Source organism: Prinia subflava, chromosome Z, assembly GCF_021018805.1.
Source record: "Prinia subflava isolate CZ2003 ecotype Zambia chromosome Z, Cam_Psub_1.2, whole genome shotgun sequence".
In the NCBI taxonomy this organism is placed as follows: domain Eukaryota; kingdom Metazoa; phylum Chordata; class Aves; order Passeriformes; family Cisticolidae; genus Prinia; species Prinia subflava.
In genome coordinates, this window is record NC_086283.1 from 93,898,280 (window position 1) to 93,924,643 (window position 26,364).

At 44.1% G+C, this 26,364-nt stretch overlaps 1 protein-coding gene across 1 annotated transcript; it reads right to left on the reverse strand.

Moving 5' to 3' along the window:
* Nucleotides 1–22,908: 22,908 nt before the first annotated feature.
* On the reverse strand, nucleotides 22,909–24,427 carry HTR1A (5-hydroxytryptamine receptor 1A). The gene has a single exon (XM_063422335.1). The coding sequence runs from the start codon at nucleotides 24,285–24,287 to the stop codon at nucleotides 23,049–23,051; it is 1,239 nt and encodes a 412-aa protein (XP_063278405.1). The 5' UTR covers nucleotides 24,288–24,427; the 3' UTR covers nucleotides 22,909–23,048.
* Between the last annotated feature and the right edge of the window lie 1,937 nt (nucleotides 24,428–26,364).

A 26,364-nucleotide genomic window follows, 5' to 3' on the forward strand; every position in this document is an offset into this window, starting at 1 on the left:
GACTCCAGAGGTGAGTCCAAGCTGAAATTCCCCATCAGCCATAAATCAGGATGGGAGCAGGGGCCAGGAGCAAACCCAAAGAAGAACCTGCATTTTCTACTGCTGATTTGCTTCATCTGTATTTGCATGACAAAAGAAGCCTCTACAGAGCTGCTTAGTATGACTTGACAGTGGGAGTCGTGGTTGTGATGGATCCTGCCATCAATGGTGTCAGAAGACTTTGGGATAACATTTGCACAAGAGATTGGAGAAACAATCAAATAAACGCCACTGATTAGCTCATGATCTGATGCTGAATCCCTGTTTAAAATGCTGGTCCAGCTTTCAGATGCTTCCCTTGTGTGCTGCATTCCATTTTGCTTAATAAATGAGAAGTGTTTCAAGATACTGCTCAAGAGCTTTTTCTCAGCAAGCTAAATGCATTTTGCTGGTGATTGAGAAAGCCTGTTCCAGTCTCTGGCAGGAAATGACCAGGGCTGTTAGGTCAGACTGGGTAGAAAAGAATGACAGTCTCCTCATATTCAATCAGCCCCCAATTACAGTTTATCAGCAAGAGAGCACATCAGAAATGAGTTTGGTTACAATTGGAACTCTCTGCATCCAGCCACATGAGCCTTGGGGCTCCATATCTAATAAATAGCACTTGGTATTTAGTTCCCCTGGAACAGTTTATCTATCTGATCTGTCTGCTTCTTCTTATGATTCAAGATTTCTTAAAATGAGAAACAAATAGCAAAATATCCAGCCACTGAGAAATATTTTGTTTGTTTAAAGTTTCAAGCAAAAATTGAAGCTTTATTCTAAAAAATTTATCCAAAAATTTATCTTATTTATTTCCCTCAACAAGTCAGTTTAGTCTGTGATGAATCTGTCATATTTTGAAAGCTAAATCCTTCCAGACTTGACTAAAACTATGAAACTTAACACAATAAGACTTCTTTTCCTGAAAACACTTACTATGTAAGCAAAATCAGATACTATGGTATGTCTGTCTGTTTTGTAGACTATTTCTCTAAAAATATTTTGCTTTCCTAAATAAACTAAATTCCTTTTTCTGCTTCCTGAAACAGTTCTAAAGCCTACAAGTTAAGAACAGGTTAAGATTTCTTTTGAAATAAAACTGGAAAAAGTAGCAAAATCCCTACTATTAAGGTGTAGGAGAGCTGCTAATGGAAAAATCCCAGCAATAGCAAAAATTTTACCCCTTGCTTTATGCAACATTGATACAGAGGCACACATAACTGACAGGAACACAACCCAAAAAATGTCCAAAATGTACAAGAAAGGCTACAGAATTTGATTTAGAGACTTCAGTAACAGAGGATTTTTTTCTCTTAATCCCATAGTTATGGGTATCTACCTAAAAGTGACGAATTAGAGGCCAAAACAAAGGGTATTTCCTCAATTAACTGATCTTTCAGACATGCTTCATGTGGGCATACACATGCATGTGGTATTCACTTAAATACGTGTATGCAAAAATAGGAAAATGGGGGTAGTTTTGTATAAATCTATTCCACTGCCTTTTATAAATAATAAATGAAATGCATACTTGCAAAATATCATTTACTGTATGTTATTCTGTAAACCTATGTTGTCTAAAATATAGTATTATTTCAAACTTTCCTTTCTGTACTTCTTGCAAATATCCAAGGGGAAAAAGACTTTCAAGAAAGGAATTTGTCTTGTGACTTAAAGTTTACTTCAGAATCTGGTCTCATCTGTGGGCAAGAGAAAAACTGCTATTAATGACTAAAAATACCAACTTTTCCAACGTTAACAATTCTTTAATTTTGTGACCATAATGGCTGCAATTTTTTCTAGAAATGGAGAATGTCTACAATATAAAAAAAAGTGCCAGCTGACATGTCCACTGAGTCCTGTGAGCACAGCAATGAAGGTGGTTGATGCCAAGGGCTATTATCAATTCTCAGGCAGAAGGCAGGGTCTCAGGAAGGATGCTGGTGCATCTCTTAAGTTCCCCAGTGCTCAGCATCTGACAGGCCAAGAAGAAGTTTCAATATTCAGATCCTGCAGCAACAATCACAGCATTTGTCAGTCCTGAGTGCAGGCCTTCCTCTATCATGAACTGTCACAACTCCACTGCAAATAATGAAAATGTGCCAGATTCCACCAGCTGAAGGATCTATTCTGGGGTTTGATGTAGGAAAAATGAGGAGCTAAAACTAGCAAGCTTCAGTTAAAGGATTGTGCCAAGTTTGTGTTATATGTTTCTTCTGAAAGAGCTGTAGGTGTGCTTGCACAAATGGACTCTTTCTTAGAAATACTGAATTCATTTTCTGGGTGCAGAATATGTTCCCAAAACAGACCATTAATTGGAACATCTCCTATTCCAAATATCTTACTCCTCCCTCAGGCTAAAAGGGAGACAACTGCTGTTCTGTCCTTGACACAAGGATTTCCTAGCTCTTCATCTGGTCACAAAGAGTGGAACAGGCTCCTTCAAGGACTTTGAAGCTCACATAGGGCCCCGATAGATGTGGTTCAGGGGATGTTTAGAAGGTGGAAGTCATGGAGCGCTCTGAATTTTCTCTTTAAAATAAATCGCTGCCAGTTTGATACCACTCCCTTTGAATGGCATGAGTATTTGTGTTGTTGCATCTGAAAGGGGACAGAAGCCCCCACGCTGGATGGTAGATAGATGAGACATCTGATGATTGTAATTTTCTCTTTGGTTTGTTGTTGTCGAGGTTTTTTTGTTTGTTGTTTTGTTTTGTGTGTTATTTTTCACTATTATATCAAAGAATAAATGGGGGGTTCATTCTTTCTGCAATACTCAGCAATGCTCAGACTGAGTGTTTTGAATTTTCCATGTAAATGCTCATGCTAACTGCTGACCTCCATTGGTAAAAGAAGAGAGTTTTATTCCCCTGGACTGTAGAGTTAATGCAGCTGGAGTTTTTCAAAAGTGCCATTAGCAGGGATTGGACACCTCAGTTTTTAAATCAAATCTTGGTCTGAATGTCAGAGAAAGATGCAAAGCTCCATTACTCAAAGCTGTGCAGTTGTCCTTTGATCTATCACTGGTAATTTAATACAGAGCTTTGCTGGCTGTGGTGATTTTTTTTCTATTCCTGTTTCTGTTCTAAATGGCTTCTTGCTTCTGAGTGTTATATGTATTTTGGTAGAGCTCTCCCTGAACTATAGGGCTGTAGAGAGCAAATTCAATGAGAGCAGAGAGCTGATTTGCTAACATAATGATTGCAGCTGCAGTTAAATGAAAGCTGCCATAACAATGCAGCAGCAATACTTCAATGATCACTTCTCAAAGAGAGAAAACAAAAACATGACTAATTTTGAGCTGGATGCTTTTCACTTCTAACTGAGGAAAAGTCATGCAGCAATATATAAAGAGGCTTTAAAACACCCCTCAGCAATGGTGCTGGTGAGGAATTTCCACTGCTTACTGCATGGCAACTTGAAAAAGCAGCTCCCTGATATTACCTTTCCATGCCCCATTTCAAGTCACAATTTATGCCTGGTGGGGAAGTCACGCTCAGCACAGATCCTCACGGCAGTTGTGCCCTTGAATTCTGGAAGGGCAGATTGTATTTTTCATCCTTCCTGACCCTTCACAGTCCATGAGAATTTTAGTTAGAGAAGGTCCTAGAAAGGTCTCAAATTGTGCCAGGCTCGGATGCATTTGTGCCAGTGCTTGACTGCTCAGGTCATGGACAGGCTGCAGGACAGTATTGCAGACTGGGACCAAATACCTTGGACAGTGTCGACTATCCAACTCATTGCTGTACACTTGGGCTGTGCCTTTCCTTCCCTATGTTTTCCTTCCATCAGTTTTCAAATCCTTCCTCTTCCTCTTGCTTCATACATTGGGAAAAAAAATTCTGAAGTAAATATGGGAAGAAGAGGCAGGCAAATATCAGCCGGGAAAGCAGTAGGGAATCATTCATTATCCAAGCTGAAGAGCTGCCATATGTGCAAAAACTGGTTTAAAATTAAAATTTAAATAAATAAATAAATTAATAAATGCAGCTAGATCAGGAATACACATCTGGCTTCTGCTGGGTGAGTGTTGATTTAGAAAATGGACCTCACAGTTACAGTTACCAATGTTTATTGAGCAGGTTCAGACAGAGCTGAAAGAAGACCAGAACAGCTCAGACGCCTGAGAATATTCTGCTTTAGAATAACCTAAAACCATAATTGTTTCCCTTTACTTATTCGTAGAGCAAACATTAAAAATAGCAGATACAGGTTGTTCATAAAGCAAAGTTTCCTCTAGCAAGTGAGATCTTTTGTGACTGCTGTGGTGTGGAAGGAGCAGGGTCTCTTCTGGGCAGGTGCATGGAGCTGACCATGGCCCTTTGGACTCACTGGGATGCATCTAGCAAGACCATGGAGCTCTGGAGACCTTCTCCCAACCATCTTCCAAGGCATAGTAAGTGAGTCACCCTTCTCTAAGAGGTGGTGGCTCTGTGTGTTGGCACAAAGGTGAGATCAGACTCGAAAGGGCTTTGGCAATCAAAGATGGCACAGAGATGGGTGGAGCCACAGTGAGATGTGCCCGCCTCTGTGGCCCAAAAATCATATATTTGTAGAAAAATGTGGTCTTCCTCTTGTGTAGAACCTAAACAGGAGTCAGACATTGCCATCTACAAGACACAACAAGGCACAAGCAGAAATACACAGACCTTGGGAAGGAAACATTTTGACTGCTTGAGAAAAATGCCACCCTACTATGAACCCCTTTCAGTGTTCTGGGGTGAGAAAGTCATGGTGCACAGAGCTCCTGCTTCTTCTGCTTTTTGTCCTCTTATCCTTTCCTTAGTCACATGTGGAGACTCACCTTGTACAGCCCTAATTTCTCGTGTTTATGTCCACACCTTCTTTGAAGTCCCTGTGAAGCCAGTGCTTCATTCCCCTGACTGTATTACCCCTGTGAATTCCTCTTTACTTCTGCACCCAGTCAGGTGCACAGCCTCCAAAGGCCTGGAGGTTTTGGATGTCCCACAAGCTACAATGATGGATATGGCATTTGTAACTCAAATAGCAGGATTTTCATTGTTACCTTATTTCGCCTTGAATATAGAAAGGATTTTTTTTAACAGAATTTTAATGTCATGTTCCAGACAAACCACTGAGTACTTTGGTAAGACATTCCAGTAAAAGTGTCCCATTGGCATTGAAAATGTCACTTCCTGCACTCTATTCATAGATTAAATTAAAAATATTGATCAGCTACTATGAGAAACAAACCACCTACATCTTACTAAATCTAATTAAAAACATAATCAAAGTAGGCTTGAAAAATTCAGTGTTACTAGACTGATGGAATTTTCTTGCAAAAAATCTACAGCCATGTGTTGTAGAAGTGCTAAATCCTAAGCTTTTGAGGACAATAATGTCTAGTTGTACAAGTTCAAAACATATTTTAGGTGTTTAAGTCCATTTCAAGTGCTGAGTCATTTAAAATTGAGAACTTATTAGGAGATGAGGGAAGAAAATACAGCACACTTTCCTCCTATACTGCATGAATAAGACAAAAAAGAAGTATATTTTCCAATCTAAAATCATGAAAGATGGGTTGACTGGAAGTGCTTAGTAGTCATGCGTAATTTTCTTTGTCGAATAAGTTAATTAATTTTAAAAGAAAAATATTTTGATTACTTCATAGATATCAAACTGCATATAAATTGTATGAAGTACTATTTAGGGGGATTATTTTACAAAAATTGTTTATATTATTTATATAAAAAATTGAAATATATATTTGAAAGGTTAAAAATTATTATACCAATTTTTAGCATTTATACTTGTTTATTTTTCAGTCGTGGTTTAAAATTAGTTTAATTGGATTGAATTACCTTGAATGTCCCATCCATTTGCTCTCAACTAGCTCATAACTGAGCCTAGGCTTTGGAAATGTATACACCTATCAAAAGTGAACTACTTACGGCAGACAGAACTTTCCAAATGTCCCTTCCTGTTCAAACCCTTTTCTTCTGAAAAGGTCTCACTAAGTGGAATAATTTCTGAGAAGATCTGTTGATATTTTTTTCTTTTTGAACATATTTCTATCTAATAAATATTGCCCTTGTTCCCCCTCCAATTAATTTTAAATCCTTCATGGATCACTACTCAATATTCAAGAGGCACCAAAGTTCCACCTCCTCTCTGAATTTTCTAAGTGATTCTTCATTTTTGTCAGCAAATAAAGGTTTTGAGTATCTCATTTCTGCAACACAGTGTACATTGCTTAGAAACTCATTTTAAAAAGGAAAAAAAATGAGGTCATGTATCATTCTGCTTGACTTTTTAAGTCTTATCTCAAAAGCTACTGTATTATGTTCTTAGTCCTCTAGGAATCACTGGTTGTTAACCATAAATTGGCCTTATATTTATAAGCTTTGCACTAAACATAAAGTGCCTCTTTTTTTTCCTTTTGGCATAATCTTTCCCTCCTTGATTTCAGCCTTTCAAAACAAAACCAAAATGACCTAAGTATTCACATCTATTATGTGATTCGTTATCCATCTATTGCTAAGATTTTTTCTAAATGACTGAAGTACCCATAGGTATTTAAGATATAAATAATTGGAGGTGTCAGTTATGGCCATATAATAATATACACGTTCTACTCTTTATAGATAAACAAATGCAAGCCACTATCCTAAATTAAGAGTTTCTTCTATCTAGTCCCACTCCTGCAGGTACAATTATGCTTTATAGCTGGCTTGCCAAAACCTAGCACAAAACATGCTGCCATAGCATTCTAACTGTATACCCAGCAAAAATTTTCAATCCCTTTTTGTACAAGCTGTCATTTTTATAGAATCACTGGGAGGAGGGGGAGGAAGCTAACCTTATATTTCGGCAAGAAAAATAATTAGCAGTCTCTTAGATACTTATATCCAAAATGTAGCTAAAATTTACTGCATGGTTCAAAAGTCTCTCTTTTTACTAAAACTGATGAAGTCTAGGTTGCTGGTTAAAGTGAGAAGGCAAGTGTATGGGGTCATCTTGAGGGGCAATGAGCAAAAACTGGAGCACAGGAAGTTCCGTCTGGGCATGATGAAGAACTTCTTTACCATGCAGCTTCCCCACGCAGGGGCAAAGATTGCCCAGAGATGTTGTGGAATCTCCCTCACTGGAAATATTCAAGAACTGCCTGCACAATCCTGTGCCCTGTGCTCCCTGCTTGAGCAGTGAGGTTGGACCAGATGACCCACAGTGGTCCCTTCCAACCAGATCCATTCTGTGGTTCTGTGAATAGAGTGTACAATAAAATACATTTATGTTGGGCTGTACAAAGAACGCCCAGCTGGAGGGCAAACATGTGCCTGCATTTCTCAAGGGTGATGTCAGACAGTTCCTGTTAAGTGCTTTGTGAAACTTCTCTTTAGCTTGGTCTGTTGGCCTGTGTCCAAGCAGCAGATTTCTTATGGATTCTTTCAAGAGAAAAAGGAGAAGCAAAGGGATAAGAGCATGAGGCTAATTCTTCCATAGAAAATATTGAAGGAGACAAGCAGTAGTAGATGTAAACAAAAACATTTGAGGCAGGAGAGTTTTAAATTAATTATTTATCTTTTTTAAATATCAGATACGTAGATAGTAGATCTTTTCTTTATTTGCATGAGCTATGTTTTCAGTATATACTCAGAGAAATTATGGTGCAAAGCCGCAAGTGGAACATTTCTTCAATTTCTGGGCCACAAAGCTTGGGGAAAAGTTCCTAGTTCTCCCACTAAACTCATGTATGATTTGCTGATTTTTTTTATATTGTGAGAGGTACCTGAACACACAAATGCTAGCAGGACTAAACAACAGATGTGGATGTAAATGGCCATTTATAGTGCTGTTTTGGTTCAAGCAGGTTAATGTGGCTTACAGCAATGACCTGAGCATTTCTAATCAGCTACAGGAATAACTCATCTGGACAACAACTGCTCACTTTTTTGTTTCTATTTAAAAACAAAATTGTATGAGAATAAACCACCCCAACCCAAGAAAAGAGAAATGTCTATCTCTAAATCTGTTTGCAACATTTCTAATATTGTCTTCTCATGTTTGTTTACTTACAGCAATGCATATCAGTGTAACAGTTGAAAGCCAGGTAAAATCCCTGATCTCTCCACCTGCCTTTCTGAAAAAAAAGTCCATCCTCTGACCCAAGCAGCTGCACAAGGCATCCCCAGTTGCTGAGGGGCAGCCAGCAGATGCCTGGGGTCACAAACAACAAGCCCATGCACTGCTGTCTTTTCACACAGTTATTCTGAAACGGCAATAGGTAAAAAAGAAGGTGAAAAAAAGGTCATTTTTTCTTCAGCAGTTCTTTTAACAATCATGAATTGCCTTGGTCACAAATTTTACAGCAGCTGCAGTGTATGAAACTAATTTGTTCGTTCATGTCACCACCGTGTACCTGTACTGTGAGAATTACATGCTTTGTACTGGTTAAGTTGTGTCAGATTTTTTTCCTGGCAATAGCCAGTTCTCTTTGTATCATGCAAAGTAAGCTTTACACCATGCATAACCTGGCATCATTAAGTAAGACTTATTGTCTTCAAGTCAACAATAATCTCCTGTGACATCAGAGACTATAACTATGTTGCTTGATGAGTTTATTCTTCTATATTAAATGCTACTGATTTTCCTATTTGTTCCACACTTTCTTTCACATAAGAGGAAGTGCTTCATTTTGCCAGCTAATGCTTATGGCAAAAAGTAGTTAAATTCATTCAGGAGAAACAAGTCAAAATACCTCTGTATTCTGTATTCAGAAATCAGCAGAGAGATTGGATCCTATTACATTTTAATAACTAATCCTGATGGACACATATTTCTGAAAGCCAAAGTAATTCATAAGAGCACCAAAAGGGAAGGGAAAAAAAAAAACCAAAAAACAAAACACAAAACAAAAACAAAACAAAACCAACTAGACATTTAAAAACCATTTTTAAAAATTTAAAAAAAAAAAACAATCACACACCAACCAAAAACCACAACCAGAAAAACCCCCTCACACTTTATCAATCTGTGTACAGTGAATCACTAGTGGGCTATCAGTTATGAAATGCCACAACTGTAGAACATTATGAAAACACATAAACCTCCCTGTGAATAGGATAGGAATAAAATTGGATAAGATGAAAAGTAACAAACATTGAAAGTGAGCCAGATTATATTTGGTTGAAAATTAACAATATTGTATGATCAGTGGGAAAACAGTGTGTGGATTTTTTCAAAGTAGTAAGAGCATCTCAGGTGATTTTTTAAATGTCCTAGGTAGTCCTTTGACTGATACGAGCTGTGGAGTTCCAGTGGCTATCACAGACTCAAGTGAGCAGTACAAACACACAAAGGGTAACTCTGACCAGGTATGCTCAGGTGCCTGCTCTGTTCAATTCTTACTGCACCTGCCAACCTGACACAGAGGCTCAGTGTTGGGGTGAGAGGCATGCATTAAACGGCAGACTGCTAAATATAGAGCTGCTGAATTCACTTGTTCTCTGGACTGGTCTGCCCTCATTATGGCACAGTTTATTTTGGCTGGCTGAAAAGGCTGGTGGAAACCTTCAGCAACACTGACAGAAAGGGGTGGAGTGGCTGGGCACACACTGAGGGTACTTGAACTATACCATGGGAAAAAAAAAAACTAAGAGCAGGAGAAAATTTTACTGCCTTTTCTCATTTACTTTTCTTTTTATATTGCTAATTAGATCCCGTTAATAAGAATGTTCAGAGAAAATTTGTACCATCTACAATGGCCAAACTACTGCTGCCACCCCTCTGCTATTGTTAAAGAGAATCTTTTCCAATGCTGAAGCAGAGTCTAGGGCAACAGACAATTGTCAGTAAGTGACACCAGCAATCAGCTGCACCCACAGGGGAAGAAAGGAAGATGGACAATGTCCCTGTTTGTAAACACCCACATACCAAACATGTAGAAGAAACTATCCACTGTGACACTTCCAAAGCCAATGGCAATGCTCCAACAGCGGGGAGAGGTGGGTGGTGAGTCAGAATAAAGTACACTCATTAATACCTTGTGAACAGAACAGAAAGAACTGAAAAATCCTTAGTAATTTGTTCACACTAACCATTTCAGATTTGTTTCTCAATAATACATGTATCTCCACTTCAAGTGCTGTATGAAAGTGCATAAAGAAAGCAAGTACTGCAAAAGTCCATTTTCCATACCTTCCTACTCTAGGAACAACCTCTGCAAAACAACTCTACTGGTGATAAAGTGTGAAGAGATCTGGGCTCTAACCAGCTTTCATTGTAGCAGCTCATTTTAACTGACCTCTCTTAGGTGTGCGTAGGAGGGCACCTTTGATACACCACTATCTAGCTCAGATTTGACAGAGCATTCCTGGAGGAGGTACTGTTGGGCCATATACCAGATGCATAGGACAATGTTTGTAAAAAACTCCTTGTTGCATGGCACTGCAAATCCCATGCAAAGCAGTTGCAACAAACTGTAAACAGCCTTACCAAAAGTTAAAAGAGACGGACATGGAGGTTTAAACGAATGTTAAACCTTTGAATTGTACAGTTGACAGACATCAGAGTAAGTCTGGATAGAGCTATGTGAATGAGCTGTTTGCATATGGTGCCAGGAAAACAAATTATAAAATACAACCTAAAGAGCTCTGTATTTCCATTCTAGGTGGAAAAATATTCGCTTTGGTTCTCTATTTTTCAGATATCTCCCTTACACCATCTGAGTTGTACAATTTACAGTTACAGCCATTTTGAGCTAAAATGTAACTCTGCAAAGCTGGACAGCACAGCCCATCAGAGTCTGCATCTGCTGGCACACAGAGAGCCAGGCAGTTCAGCCACCCTAATATTAAACCCGTCTGAGTTAATGTGGCCTGACTGCTTGTCTGCCAAGTCTTGCAGTCATAAGCCTTCATTCTTCAAGTTTTTCATGACACCAAACTGAGTGATGCTGTTGACAAGCCTGAGGAATAGGATGCCATCCAGAGTGATGGAGGCTGTCCTGAGCCATCAAGAAGTAAGAATATATGAACATCAGGGGGTTGAACAAGGCCAAGTGCAAGGTCCTGGAGTTTGGTTGGAGCAAGTCCCAGTATCATTACAGGCTGGGAGGTGGAGGGATTTAGACCAGCCCTGCCAAGAAGGACGTGGGGGAACTGGTTGTTTATAAACTACACATGACCTGGTGACAGTCACTCACAGCCCAGAAAGCCAAACGTGCTCTGGGCTGCACCAGAGCTGTGTGACCAGAAAAGTGAGGGAGGGGATCCTGTGCTGGTGAAACCCCAGCTGGAGCACTGTGTCCAGCTCTGGAGTTATTAGCACAGGAAACATATGGACCTGCTATAGTAGGTCTGGAGGAAAACCACAAAGATGATCAGAGGGACAGACTACATCTCCTGTGAAGACGAATGGAATTGGGGTTGTTCAGCCTGGTGAAGAGAAGGCTCTGGGGAGGCTTTTGTTTTGGAGTTATCAGAACTTGATGGGGCTTATAAGAAAGATGGGGGCAGTTTAATAGGGTCTCTTGCAATAGGACAAGGGGTAATGGTTTTAAAACAAAAGTGATCAGATTAAGATTAGATTTTTTACAATGAGGATGGCGAAACTGATTCTGTTTAATATCTTCAAAGAGGCGATTGAGTCCACCAGAGCAAATTAGCAGATGACACCGAGTTGGATGTAAGAGTTGATCATCTTATACCCGAGGAGGAGGGCTCTGCAGAGGGACCTGGACAAGCTGGATCCATGGGCTGAGTCCAACAAGGTGAGGTTTAACAAGAGTAAGTGCCAGGTCCTGCCCTTTGGCCACAGCAATCCCCTGCAGTGCTGCAGGCTGGGGACAGAGTGGTTGGACAGTGGGCAGGCAGAAAGGGACCTGGGAGTGCTGTGACAGCAGCTGAACATGAGCCAGGCTGTGCCCAGGTGGCCAAGAAGGCCAAGAGCATCCTGGCCTGGATCAGCAGTGGTGTGGCCAGCAGGGCCAGGGCAGGGATTGTCCCCTGTGCTGGGCACTGTGAGGCCACACCTCAAATCCTGTGTTCATTTCTGGGCCCCTCAGTTTCCAGGGAGGATGTTGAGGTGCTGGGGCAGGTCCAGTGAAGGGCAGCAAGGCTGGTGAACGGTCTGTAGCACCAGGGCTGTGAGGAGCAGCTGAGGGAGCTGGGGATGTTCATTCTGCAGAAAAGGAGGCTCAGGGGAGACCTTCTCAGTCCCTACCCCTGCCTGAAAGGAGGCTGTGGCCAGGTGAGGGTTGGTCTCTTCTCCCAGGCCACCAGCCCAGAACAAGAGGACACAGCCTTCAGCTGTGCCAGGGTTGGACATCAGGAGCAGTTCTTCATAGAAAGAGAGATGGAGAATTGCAATGGGCTGCCTGGGGAGGTGGTGGTGTCACCATCCCTGGACACTTTTAAAAAAAGACTGGACATGGCACTCAGTGCCTTGGTTTAGTTGATGAGGTGGTGTTAGATCATAGGTTGGACTTGAGGATCTCAAATGTCTTTTCCAATGTAATTAATTCTGTTGTTCTATGATTCTGTAATTCTGAAACACTGGAGCAAGTTGCCCAGAGAAGTGATAGATGCCCCATCCCTGGAGCTGATTAAAAGTCAGGTTCAAAGGAGCTCTGAACTGATCTAGCTAAAAACTCTCCCTACCTATGGCACTGGTGTAGGACTAGATGACCTTTAAAGGCCCCTTCTCATCCAAGCTATTTTGAGATTCTATTATTTTGTGAAAATACTTACTTGGAACCAGCTCCAGATAAAAATCTTTCTTCATCTCTTGTAAATACATCTCTTAAGGGATGTAGTCCAAGCTGCAGGATATCACAGTCATGAAAATCTGAAACATAACAACTCTGAGTATGGCCATACAAAGTAAGGGAAATGCATGCTTTTTTTTTTTCTTGCCTTTTTTTTTTTTTTTTTTTTTTTTCTTTTTCTTTTTGCAACATGATAATTGAGGTATAGTCCATGCGTGTTGGTAGAACTAGCTGTGTAAAACCGAGTTTACAAAGGATGAAAGTGAGAAGTAGAAGGAGAGAAACCTAAAGAGCCACAGGCTCCTGGTTCAGTGTGGACAGATATCCCAGCTCCTGGTCTTTAATTGACACATAGCTAAACTGTATGACTCCCCCTTTCTTGGACTGCATATTTCATCAGAATTACTCATTTCTTAATGAATTTCAGCACCAGAAGGAATTCCTTCCTTCCTTCTTTCCTTCTTTCCTTCCTTCCTTCCTGCCTTCCTGCCTTCCTGCCTTCCTTCCTTCCCTCCTTCCTTCCTTCCCTCCTTCCTTCCCTCTTTCCTTCCCTCCTTCCTTCCTTCCTTCTAAACTTTCTACCACTCATGATGGCCATGAATGTTGAGATGAAAAAATTTGCCATAGCAAAAGAATGTTGTACTTTTTTTCCAGAGTATCCTGGTCCATCTGCCCCCCCTGAGATTTCTCACCAAAAATTCTTGTATACAAAATTGTATATCCTGAGACACAGGAATTTTGCCTCAGGCACCACTATTGAGACCTGTTTCATGCACACATTATTAGTTTCAAAACTTTTATTAAACTATATTCTTAAAGTACAAAACCAATAGTATAAGAACACTGTCAAAATGTTTTTTTAAAATCCAACTTCATGTGTTTTTTTAAAATCACAGATTGAGTGATGTTTCTGATAACTGATGCTTTCTTCATCTGACACAAGTGCTGCAAGCAATTAATTCCTTCTTCCAGAGACTGACTATACCTCTGGGTTGTTTAACACTTGAATTTCATCCTGCTGCAATACAATTTTTTTTATTAAACTTATGTCTGATTGAGGGCAAGTATTAATTGTTAATGTTTTCCTGCATTTTTCTCTTTTACACACTGAAAAAAGAAAAGGATTTAGGTTCCTGTCATTTTTTTTTATTTTACCCTGAAATAGAAGGAGAGGGGAAGGCTGCATGGACTGACCATTACTGACATCAAAGGATCAAATATGTCTTATTTGCTGTGCCTTGTGATTCCAATCACAAGAATATCTTCAAGCATAGGGAACAGCACTCTTTTTATCAGTCTTTTAGGCTTTCAGTCTAGTTCAAGCCAAAACTCATTTCCTACTGGATCTGCTGCCTATCTCTTGCCCTTCTGACTGTCTCCTGGTGAGCTTCTAAGCAGTTCCTCAGAACAGTCAAATTACCTTTACCAGCAGGGGTCTAAAGTGCTACCATAAAGTAATATCTCAATTACAGAACCACAGAATCATTAAGATTGGAAAAAAAACTCCAAGTTCATCAGTCCAACCTTTGACCAATGATCATCTTGTCTGGATAAGATCTTGTTAAATTAAAACTAACTCTTTTTAGAGTAATACAACCTTTTAAAAATCTGAATTAAATGCATTTTTTAAAATTTCACATTAAAATTTCAATATACAATAGAAGCTTTTCGATTCTGAATTTAGTCTTCCTTGGACATGATCCCTTTTTGCTTTTTTACTGCTTCTTCAGGAAAAGGAAGATGAAGTAGGAAGGAGAAAGATTTTGTTTTCTCCCTTCATCTTCCACTTGAAGGCAAAGAGCAAGTGGACACTAATAGAGACCTTTGCAGGTTTCATGTCAGGGGTACTTCAGTTGCCATACCTGTATCTTAACCTGAGTAGCTCTTACCTCCTGGTTATATTTGGAATATACCTCGGAGGATGATGGCAGGCAGCTCTGCAGCTGTCAGTGCCCTGGCCTCAAGAGCAGCACCGCCTGGCTCAGGATGTGCTGACCACCAGGACGATGAGCTGCGCTCCCTGCATGACACTCTGGGAGGAACCTGAGGAGCTTGGCTGCACATGCACACTCCTCAGTTCTTTTGGGTTTGAATGCGACAAAGACAAGATTACCTCACCTGCAGAGGCTGGAACTTAGTGTGCACTTCCCTTTGGAATGACTTCCAGAAGTCTGGAGTGTGATACAGATGTACTCTACAGTCCTACTGACAAATTTTCACTACAGCAGCTACCGCCCCATTCAGAAGTTGTGATGCCAAAATCCAGTAGCCTTTCAGAATAATAATCATAGTATTTGGCTCTAAAACTAGATTTACCAGGCTACTTTATGTTACAAGACCAATGTGGTAAAATTCTGCAAGTACATTACACAAAGACAACAAAAGGAAAAAATATGCAAATCCTTACACTGTCTGTAAAGGCTGCTGGAATTTATGTGTGAATTATTTTGCTCTCTGTTGTAACCTACTCTGTGTTACATTACTTCACTTTACTATTACTGCTACTTATCTTAAGCATACCATAAGCCCTAAAATCCACCCAGAAAATGAAAGAATAAATTCAATTGCTCCATAAAAAAGAAGTTTTCACTCAAGGAGAATGTTTATTGTAACTATCCATACTTGTTGAAATGCTGAAGTAAAAGTTGATTGACTAACAAATGAAATAACATTCCCTTTTTCCTCTGTTTTTTTTTGGTCAAAATCTGGAGGAAATTCTTTGAACAAAATGTAATTATTTCTTCTTCCAAAGTATGTGTCACTATCCTTTGGTTTTTTCCTTTTTTAGGAAAATACATATGTTGAAAATCAAAATGTTTTCAAATCAAAGAAGCAACTCATGACTTGAAGTTTAGTTATTAGAGAAACACAGTCTATGTGACATATCAGAAGGGTGTTGAAGTCCTCAGCTTATTGCCATGCAGGTGCATTTATGATTACTTCATAACCCACTGTTACTTTTCTCCCTTAGCAAGTTATCACTTTTGTCTTCAGCAGCTCATTAAAGTTTTCTAGGGCACCAGTAGATTGATTTGGATATTGCAAATAAATAGAAAACATTTTTTTATTTACAAAATATTTCAATTATGCATGTAGTTTATCTGTTTGTTATTCACATATTTCTTCATAAATACTGTCAGATTAATACTCAGATATGCAAATCTCTTTCAGTGGTAGTGATGCAGTTTTCTGTGGCTATTTTTGCATAATTTCATAATGTCAATATTAACAATGTATTATAGAACACAAGTTGTGTCTGTGTCATAAGTCACTAAACATGGCTGATAGTTTGTATTGCTTGAAACATTTTTCTCCATTGAATGGCTCATAAAGGAGAAGATTAAATCTAGGTAAGACTAGATGTTTCCTGTCTTTCATTTCAATAACTCAAATATTCATTTTATATTGCTACAGTATACTTTTATAACCAATCACTTTCTGTTGTGATACTGAGAAAATTTGTAATATGCACAAAAACATTCCACGTACGTTTACTTGAATTCCATCAAGAAGCATTGTTTTGCCTATCCCTTCTAACAAAACCACTGTTTTTACTAATAGTAAGAGGGTTGATGGAGAGAGAGAGAGAGAGAGAGAGAGAAAGAATGATTGATTCCTTCTGTATCCTTTGGTGAATCCATGCTAGAAATCTGTGAAAATCCAATTTTTTAAAAAATTCTGTGGAACTGCAGATGATGATGGGCTTTGAAGGCAGATCTCATAGCAATTTAATGGAAGTCATTTGAAAATCTAGAAAACTTTCTCTCAGCAGTTTTGAGAAACTGACTGACTTGTGAATGGGAAGTGGGAGAAATAGTCCTGAGGGATACTCAAAATTGCATTTTCAGGCAACTAGCTCAAAGACTTTCACAAAGTTGTCTGTAATTGAAGTACAGCAGGGGAAATTGCCTCTTTGACCTCTATGGTATTTTGACTAAATGCATGAGCACTTAAGTATGTCACAATTAGGTAGCATATCAGCTGGCTCAAGAAATAATAAAATGAATTCATGTCTTTTGCAATTCTTCTGAAGACAATAGTATTTTTCAACGGAAAGGCTTGATCCAATGAATTTCCTCACTTTCTTATTGCTGTTGTTCCTTGGGGCTGCGAGATAGACTATGAATGAGTATTCAAAGGCAGATGGAAAAGAGCTACTGGCTTGCACAAGGCTGGCAATGGCTCTTAGCACTGGGTAGAGAAAAGACAAAGAGCAAAAATTTTCAATGGACACTTTCACCAGATCAGACCCTCTTTGGCTCAGTGCTGGCCTGGCCTGAGGTTTATAATCATCTGCCCAATGTGAGAGAGCAGCTGTCTGCATTTCAGGAGTGTAAGTTTCTGAAAATATGATTCAGTACCAAGCCTCCTCCATGAGAACAAGCTGAGCTGATTCTTTGTCCTGAATGCTTTCAGTGTCTGACAGCTTCTTCCTTGCCTTTTGGACACAGAAATTTCAAAAAAAAACTCCTCTAGATCAAGTCCCAAAGATATCACCAGCAGCTCTCCCCCAGGGCTTTTACCTGCACTTTGCAGATGTTTTTCACCACTTCTGGGTAGACAGGCAAAGAGGCTGGAAGATGATGGCAACTGAATGCCATCAGTTTGAAGACAACACTCAGCCATGTATTTTGTCTGAGTTGTGACAATGCAACAATCTCTGCCTGAGACTGGTCTGGTTAAAGGCAACCATCCACACTTGAGAGCAGGCAGCACCTCTGAGAGTGGTCCAGGTGCTGTTTTGATTGGTTTGGGTGTCTTCAAATCCAAACCACCTTCACTTCAACTGGAAGCATTCTTCCAAAGGCAAATCAGAAATTGTCATCTACTGAGATCTTGACTCCAAAGACATAAAATTTACATGTAAATTTTAATAGCTTTCCATGTATTTCACAATTCATTTTCATTTAAAAATTTGTACTAGGACCATAGCAGTTCAAGCAGAGGACCATTGTATATATTTTGTGTAAATATATGTGTATATTTATGTATCTTTTGGCACTGGATAGTTTGAAATCATAGCCACGCATTTTGATGTCAAACTGAGGAAGGACATTTTCTCTCTGAGCCCCTGGAAAAAAAGACTAAAGTACAAGTCAACTCCACCTCACTAAGCACATTTCACTTTAAATACTGGATTACACATGGCATTCACTAGTGAGGATATGCCTGAAATGGTATAGCATGTGCTGTATGATACTTCAGTGTATTCTGTAACAAATCCATCAGACCTGTGTCTGCCCACCAAACCAACCACAGTGGGGATGCCTAGAGGTAGAAACAAGGGACAAGCTAAAATAGGCCACAGACAACACCTTTATCTTACATCATTCTCATTGCTCCTGTGTGTACACAAGCAGTGGGTGTAAATAGCTCTGAAATGTGAAAGTCAATTTGAAAGGATTATATTGACTCTGCTTAATAGCAAAAGATGCTTCCAGTGCCTTTTGGTGCTAACAATAACAAAAGACATTATTACAATAAGAAGAAATACTGACCTCTGCTTGTGCTGGCTTTCAGCACAACTCTTGTACCTTTTTCAATTTCTTCCAGATTGTTTTTTTTTTGCAAGAAATGTTTTGGGTTTTTGTAAGAAAGAACACACTATAATAAACAGTTCTATGAAGATTTCAGAAACTATCTGGATGGCCATATGCCTCTGATTTTTTCAGGGGGAAGGAGAGTTGTATTTGTAGGGTTCTGGGTTTAGGTTGGGTTGGGTTTTTTGTGCCCTGTCAAAATTTTTTCAGGTTTAGTAATTTTTCAAGCATTTTAAAATTCATCTGTTTCCTGTCCCTGGTCTTTATTCTTCTGGACAGCACTGACAGTCTGCCAAACTAACTTGGCACAGACATTTGCAAGGCTGGAACTTGTGGCCACATGTAAGTGGAGTTCTCTGTGTGCTTGAGCATTTTTTAGTCAAGAGAGGAAGTGGATCTTCTGTCACTCACTGCCCAAGTCAAGAATCTACACCATTACAATATACAGTTGAGAGCACATTGTTGCTGTGGAATGGATTATTTACCAAAAGTTTTTTGTTTCCAGTCCAATAGAAGATACTTCATACTGTAGAACTGCCCCTGAAATCACACTGGATACTCAGAGAGAACACAAGCTCAGCTGTGGGCAGCAAGATAAGCTGAGGCTTGTATCAGCATATACCCAAACAGGGAGACTTGGACTGAGATCCAAAAACACAGAAGACATGTAGTTTCCAAAAATCTGAGGTGTGTGATCATTTCTAGATTTTGCAGAACACCAACAAGGCTGTTTGCATGCTATGTTACAGCCATTTTAGCTTTTCTCCAGCCTCTCATAAAAAGGTCATAGTCACCTCTACTGTTAAAACTTAATCTCTGTTAAAACTGCACAGCTATAAAACAGAAATTCACTTGCATCATCATTTTGTTTCTTCTCACTGGGGATGAATCACTTCTCTATGTGTTTTAGTGCAAGATTCACTATGTTGTCCTGAAAAAATGTTTGAAACTGCAGATTCTGGAGACCAGATTTTTTAACTGTGAGGCTATTTAGGGACATTGGTTTGAGGGGTTTTATGGGGTTTTTTACCAGACATACAGCGTGTTGCTGTCAGGATGGGACTGAGAGGGGAGGGTGTATCAAGAAGAGTGTATCAACAATTTTATGTTGAAAAATTCCATTTAAACAGATGAAGTTTTATGGTCTCCAAATCTGTTTTGCAGTTTGGACAAAACCACCTTATGCCTACATGTCTTTCCCTTATTGCTATGTTGTTCATCCCTCTAGTCCCAACCATAAACACTGTTGGCCAGTGTAAATATACTTTAATTGCTCTGCCAGCACTTCTTGTCTGATGTGTGATTCAGTCCCAAATTTAGCCTCAACTGGAGCCAAAGAGCAGAAAAAATTTAGAGTTATGAAACTCTCTTCTTGTTTTACAGCAGTCTAAAGAGACATTTTTAAAGAAAGATAAGATTGAAGCCTTTATATCTGTATTCATCATTCATATTCACAATTGACTCAAGTTGTTAAAACAGTTTTCTATGGCTCTGTTTAAAACATAAAATCTTTTGCTTGCTATTTGGATTTTTCTTTATTCGTTGCTTGAACTTCCACAGGACCTTTAAAATTGAAACTAACCTGTCTAAACTGCGGGGATGTTGCTTCTTAGTGGACCAAATAAAATACTGCAACTAACCACAAATATTGATTTAAAGCAAAATTGATTTCTCTCTTAAAAAAACACTAGGTTGGTTGGTTGATTTTTAGAGGTTTGATTTGGTTGAGTTTTTCTTCAATGGTAGTGGAAATCAAATTAGGAATTTGAAAAGCACAGTACAGAAACAAAAAGCTCTATTTTTTTAAGGCGGGTCGCTTCCGCCACATTATAGAATCTATTGCAAGGGGGAGAAAAATTTAAAAAAGCAACAGAAGGAGTGAGAAACGTAAAACTTTTCAGAGAAACAGTCCATCGGAGGTCTGGGCTGGTTCTCCCGTCGTGGCTGGTGCAGCGCCGCGGGGTCGGGAAGGAGGAGCGGGATGCGGTGGAGCCGCCCCGGCGCTGGGGGCTCCGCGGTCCGGCCCGTGTGGCCCGGTCCGGAGAGCGGCCCAGGTGCGAGGCCGGGGCCGGCGGGGGCCGGAGCAGCGATGCCCCGGGAGGGTGGCGGGGCTGCGGGGCCCTCCGAAGGAGCGGACGGAGACAGCGCGGGGAAACAGGGGCAGCGGTGGGCAGGAACGGTGCGTCCCGCCTGCCGGTGCCAGCCGAGGGGAGCTGCCCTTCCATGCTGCCCTGCCCCGGGACTCCCAGGGAGGACCGCCCGCGCCAGGCGTTCGGGGTGCCCCGGTACCCGGCCAGCCGCAGCCCCGCAGCGCGGGCGGGACAAGGGGATGCAGCGAGCACAGAAGGGGCACCTCGGCCGCCCTGTCTCATGCGGCCCGGGGTGTGCCCTGCTCCCACGTCCTGCGGCTCTCGGCGAAGCCGGGTGGCCCTGTCCCACCCCGAAGTCAGGAGGAGCCGGCCCGCGTCTGTCGTGCGGGACCGGAGAGCGGCAACGCTGTCCCAGTTGAGACCACTGCCGCGGAGTTTACAGGAAGGTTTACAAATGAGGGGGGGAAAAAAAGTTATTTGGGGAAAGGGGAAAAGGCAAAACGTGCAGGAGCCGAAGAGGAGTCGGAAAGTCGGCAGGATTGAAGGCAGGAGGCACTGAGAGGAGCACACGCCTCCCGTGCTGGGCACAGCAGCGGTCCCGTCCCGCCCCCGCTGGCTGCCCCGGGGTGCCCGGCAGCTCTGCCCAGGCCCACCCGCCCAGCGGCGTGCTCCCAAAGTCACCTGAGCACTCAGGAGAAGGTCCCTATCCCTAATCGCTCCAGGCTAAATCCTCTGACACTCCGACATTTAGAGAACATCTAGGACACGTGTGGTTAGGAGTGATCAAAGAAGAGATAAGATCAAAGATCACTTTAATTGCGAAAATGAGGCCAAATGAGATTTTCAGAAAACCAGCTACATATCGGAGGTTGTCAAAAGCACTATTTTCGTTTAATGTAAGCCGTTGAAGTTCAGAAATTACTGGACACTTACATTCACGTGACACACATATTTCACATTCCCTTTACTTACAAGCAACACAGATTACACAAAAATAAACAGGAAAAATAGATATATATATATTTGGTCAAGCATTCATTTCAGGCAACCCGTCGCAGGGGTAAGCTGCAGCCGGCCCGGTGCCGGTACCCGGCCCGGCGCCCTTCCCTCCTCCCCGGGCCGAGAACGGCCCCAGGTGCCGGAGGGAGAGGCGCGGGCACGGCCGCGGAGGGGCAGGGCGGGCAGAGGGGCTTTGCGGCGGGCAACGCAGTCCTGCCCCGACCCCGGGCCAGGCGGGGAAGGGGAAGCACACCGGGTTTCCCGGGCCCGAGCAGCTGGGCTAGCGACAGAGGGGGGGCTCTTTGCAGGCGGAGGCTTGCAGATCCGCCCCGGGGACCGGCCAGGTCCGGCGGGAGAACCCTCAGGACAGTGCCTGCTGCTGGCGGTGGCTCTCGGATTGCGGGGAAGGTCGTGCTTACCCCCGCCGAGGCTCGCCCAGCGGAGGAGAGAGCCTGTCCCTTCCCAGTCTGCCACGAGATGCTGCTTTCCCCACCTGCGGCTGCCGCTGGCTGATGCTCTCGGCCCCTCCCCTACTGCCACGGAGCACATGGCAATGTTTTGGTTGATCGGTTTGGATCGTTTTGTTGGGTTTTTGTCCTTCTTTCTCTCTTTTTTTTTTTTTCTTTTTTTTTTTTTTTTCCCCGACCAAAATGTGCCGCAGCTGATTGCCCCTAAAGCAACCGCAACGTCTCAGGAGAAACTTTCAAGCGGCTTAAGGAAGAGAAAAAAATATAAAGGAAAAAAAGAAAGAAAGAAAGAAAGAAACGCTACTTCGCAGGCTGTTTTAGCTCCCTGTGTCGCTGCGTGCGCGGTGTGCTCAGGGACAGTCGCACGGCGCCAAGCCTTTCCTTGCTGGGAAACACTCGGTCAAAGGCATTTAAAAAAAATAATCCCCATAAATCTCCATATATAGTGAGGCGTGCGGTTGGGGTTTTAAGTCCCATCGTTTGTTTCCCTGTGTTGTGACAAAGGGAACCCCGGTGAACTGGCAGGTCCTAGCGTACCAGGAGAGCTGTCAGGCACACGTAACGCAGACGGGGACCTTGCTGCAAGTACTTTGCAAGATTACCGAACACGGGTGGTTTTCCCCCAAGAACATCTACTTGAGGGTTTCACAAACAGGGAAGCAACGCACCCAAAGCTCCTTCCTCCTCTCGAGGAGTCGCCTTCAGCCTCCGTACGGACACCGCCAGACCGAGGTCGGACCAGTCCACTGCCGTCGCCTCGTAAATCCAAGAATAATCCCCGACACGGCGGTTTCCTGCATAGGGTGGTTTTGTTTTACTGATGCTACTCGGGCAGACACTGTGGTTTACAGCCACCACAAGCAACGACCTGCAAACCCTACGTCTACCCAGAACGATGGAGAGTGGGAGGGAGGCGGGAGCGCCGGCGCCCGGCAGCGGAGGCCGGGAGAGACGAGGACGGCCGCGGAGCCCTCCGGGGCCGGGCGTCCCCCGTCGTTCCCAGCGGAGCCCTGCCGTGATCCGCAGGGCTCGTCCGGCGGGCGGAAAGCGAGCGGCCCGGGCGCGCTGGCGGAGCGGGGACGCCGGAGCCCCCCGCCCTTCGGACGGCGCTGTGCGGGTCTGGGCGGGGGCACGCTGCGGCTCGGGGCAGGCGGGGGGAGGAAGGAACAGGACCCCCCTTCGCCCCGTCCCGGAGTGGTGGGCTTCACTGCCGGCAAAATTTGCACTTGATAATTTTCTTAAAAGCACTTTGGAAGTCTTTGTTGAAATAGGCATAGATAATGGGGTTGAGAAGGGAGTTGGAGTAGCCCAGCCAGTTGATGACTGCCCCCAGCCACTCGGGCATGTAGCACTTACTGTCACAAAAGGGCAGGACCAGGGCCACGATGAAGAACGGCAGCCAGCAGAGGATAAAGGTGCCCATAATGATGCCCAGGGTCTTGACAGTCTTTCTCTCCCGGGACAGAGCCATTCTCCGTTTGGCTTCCGTGTTCTTCTCGTTGCGCCTCTCGAAAGAGGGCGGCGGTGGGGAGCCGCACGCCTCGCTGGGCAGCGGCAGGTGAGTCTTGGAGGAACTGTTGCAGTGCTGGACCTCGATGATCTCCAGGGCAGTCCCGTCCTGGCCCTGCCGCACCGCGCCGTTGACACAAGCCCCGGGCTTGGGCTCTACAGTCCGCCGCCAGCTCTTGCCGGGCTCCCCGTTGCCTTTCTTTACGGTGGCCGGAGAGAGAGTGAGGCAGGTGTCGGCGATTTTTTTCTTCTCTGCTTTCTTTACTGTCTTGCGGATCCTAAAGCGTGCCGCCTTGAAGATGCGACCGTAGAGCACCAGCATGAGAAGAAGCGGAATGTAGAAGGCGCCGAAGGTGGAGTAGATGGTGTACCCGTGGTCCTTGCTGATGGTGCAGGCGTCGGGGTTCGAGCGGTCCTCCGGCGTCCTCCAGCCCAGCATGGGCGGGATGGATATCAAGAAGCCGATAAGCCAGGTCAGGCTGATGAGCACGGCCGCCCGCCGGGGAGTTCGCTTGTTAACATAGTCAATGGGGTCCGTGATGGCCCAGTACCTGTCCAGGGCGATGGCGCACAGGTGCAGGATGGAAGAGGTGCAGCAAAGCACGTCCAGCGAGATGAAGATGTCGCAGGTGACCTGCCCCAGCGTCCACTTGTTCAGCACCTGGTAGAGGGCCGCCATGGGCAGCACCAGCACGGACACCATGAGGTCGGTGACGGCCAGCGAGCCGATCAAATAGTTGGCCACGGTTTGCAGGGAGCGCTCCAGGGCGATGGCTGCGATCACGCAGGCGTTGCCGCTCACGGCGCACAGGATAAGCGTGCCCAGGAGCAGGGAGGTGAGCACCTGGTAGCCCAGGGTCACCTCGGCGAGGCCGGGGCCGCTCGTCCCCTCGGGGGAGCGCGCTGGGGAGGTAGTGTTGTTGGCCACATCCATGCCGGGCCGGGGGTGGGGGGGGTCGCTTCAGGAGACAGACATGGGCAGAGATGCCGGTCACTTGTGCGCTCCCCTGGCAGGAGGCATAGGCGCCCCGTGCGGTTTGGCCACGCCGGGCACCCCCCGCTCCGCCACCCCTCCCTCCCCTATATAGCGCGGCGGGAGGCGGCCGGAGCTCGGAGGACGGCGGCTGGCGGAGCCGCCCCGCGCCCGCCCATCCCCGCCGCCTCTGCCCAGCGCGCAGCCCTGCGCCGTGGGGGCGGCCCTCCTGCCGCCGCTCGCCGCGATTCTGCCCCTCGCTCTGCCGCTCTCCCGCGCCGCTCCCCCCTGCTCTGCCTCTCCGCGCTCCCCTAGTTTTCTCCCTCCCCTCCCTCCCTCCTTACTCTCGCTCCTCCCCCTCCCCTTCCACCCCCTCCCCACCCTTCCGCGTAGGTCTCGCCGGGTCGCCATGGCCGGTGGGGGCAGATGTCATTGCCCTTCTCCCCTCCCGTCCGGAGGGACACCGCAGATAAATTCTCCACGGCTCCCCCTCCTCCCCTCGATTTACAAATGGTCTCGCAGCTCCCCGCCCGGCAGCGGCGGCTCTGGGCTGCCCCTCAGGACAGCCCCGGGGCGGAGGGCAGAGCAGGGCAGGCGGGAGGAAGGCGCTCCGTGAGCGGGCACGGCGGGGGCAGCGCTCACCCGGGGCGGCGGCGCCGAGCGGGCGCCGCTGGAGGCGCCGATCGCCACCTGCAGGAGGGCGCGGGGCTCGGCCGGGCGCTGCCGGGACGGGACGGCCCGGCCGGGAGGCTCGGCCCTTCCCTGCCCGGCCCCGCAGCCAGCTGCCCGCCGGGGGAGCCCGGGGAGCGGGAGGCAGCGCGGGTGTGTCTCGGGAGGGGCCCGTGTGCGCCTGGCAGGGCTCCCGCAGCCGAGGAAGCGCGGCTGGTGATGGTTCCTGCCCTCGGCCCGGCGGGGACTGCCCGAGATCGCCCGATCTAATGTCATTAGATCGCCCCCCGGAACAGCAGCATTGCTCCCCGGCCCTCCCGACGGGCGAATTTCGGTACAGCACACTAGGTGAATGACTGTCCTCTCCTGACGGTAACAACAGCGACAGCAACAGAAAGAAGGGCTAAAAATGACTGAAAAAAATCCCACAGCAAAAAACGTTGTAGGTTGTAGTTCAGTCCGGTGGGAGGGGAAAGGCTGTGTCCGAAAGTGAAATGAGAGACGTATTACTGAGAACAATCTTAAATAAAAGAGTGTCAGATTGGCACATCATAAGAAAATCAGTTATTGTCCAGTACATAGAACTAACAATCACGAACCTGAAAAGAATGTCATTTAAAAAAACAAACAAACAAAAAACCAACCCCACAACTCTATAACAGAGTTACTATCTATCCTATCTTGCAGCTCAGTATTCTTAGTGATATGAGATCTTTCATCCTGCTCTGTAACTGCCATGCAAGCTTAGTAAATGAAAAAAAAAAAAAAAAAAAAAAAAAAAAAAAAAAAAAAAAAAAGGCGCTCCAAACGAGTAATTTCTTATCAAGAAGATTTTTCAATTCTAACTTAATCAAACTTGAGATGAGGTTCACAGAGAGTTTTGCACACCCTCAGGTTTCCTTCATCTTCTCTCAGTCAACACTTCAAGTTGAATTTACAGCTTCAAAACATTTGGACAGATTCCGGACAGTTCCTTTTTAGGAGGGGTCAAGACTGCATTTCTCTGCCCCCAGGGTTTTGATTGCCTCTGTAAATGATCAAAGCATAGATTAGCTGGATTAGAAGATCAGAGCTGTACCCTTGCATGCCTGTTTGTCTCAGCCAATTTCACTAACATTCACAAGATCTGTGTCCTACTGAATGAACACTTAATGCTGTTGAGACACAGACTAAATGTAATCGATATATAAGTATGCATTACGACTTCACTATCTATTTTCTTTTTAATGTCTCCTCAAATGCATGGCATGGTTGTCTTCTAAGCAACTACGTCTTTAAAGAGTGTTTTCCTTCCGTGAAATCAAAGTTTGTGCTTCTTGCAGTTCAGCATCAGCCTGATTAAAAAAAAAAAGGAGGTGCAAGTCTGAAA

Excerpts from the sequence above, each read along its gene's own strand:
- HTR1A (XM_063422335.1), bottom strand. The coding sequence starts at position 24,287 with ATGGATGTGGCCAACAACACTACCTCCCCAGCGCGCTCCCCCGAGGGG.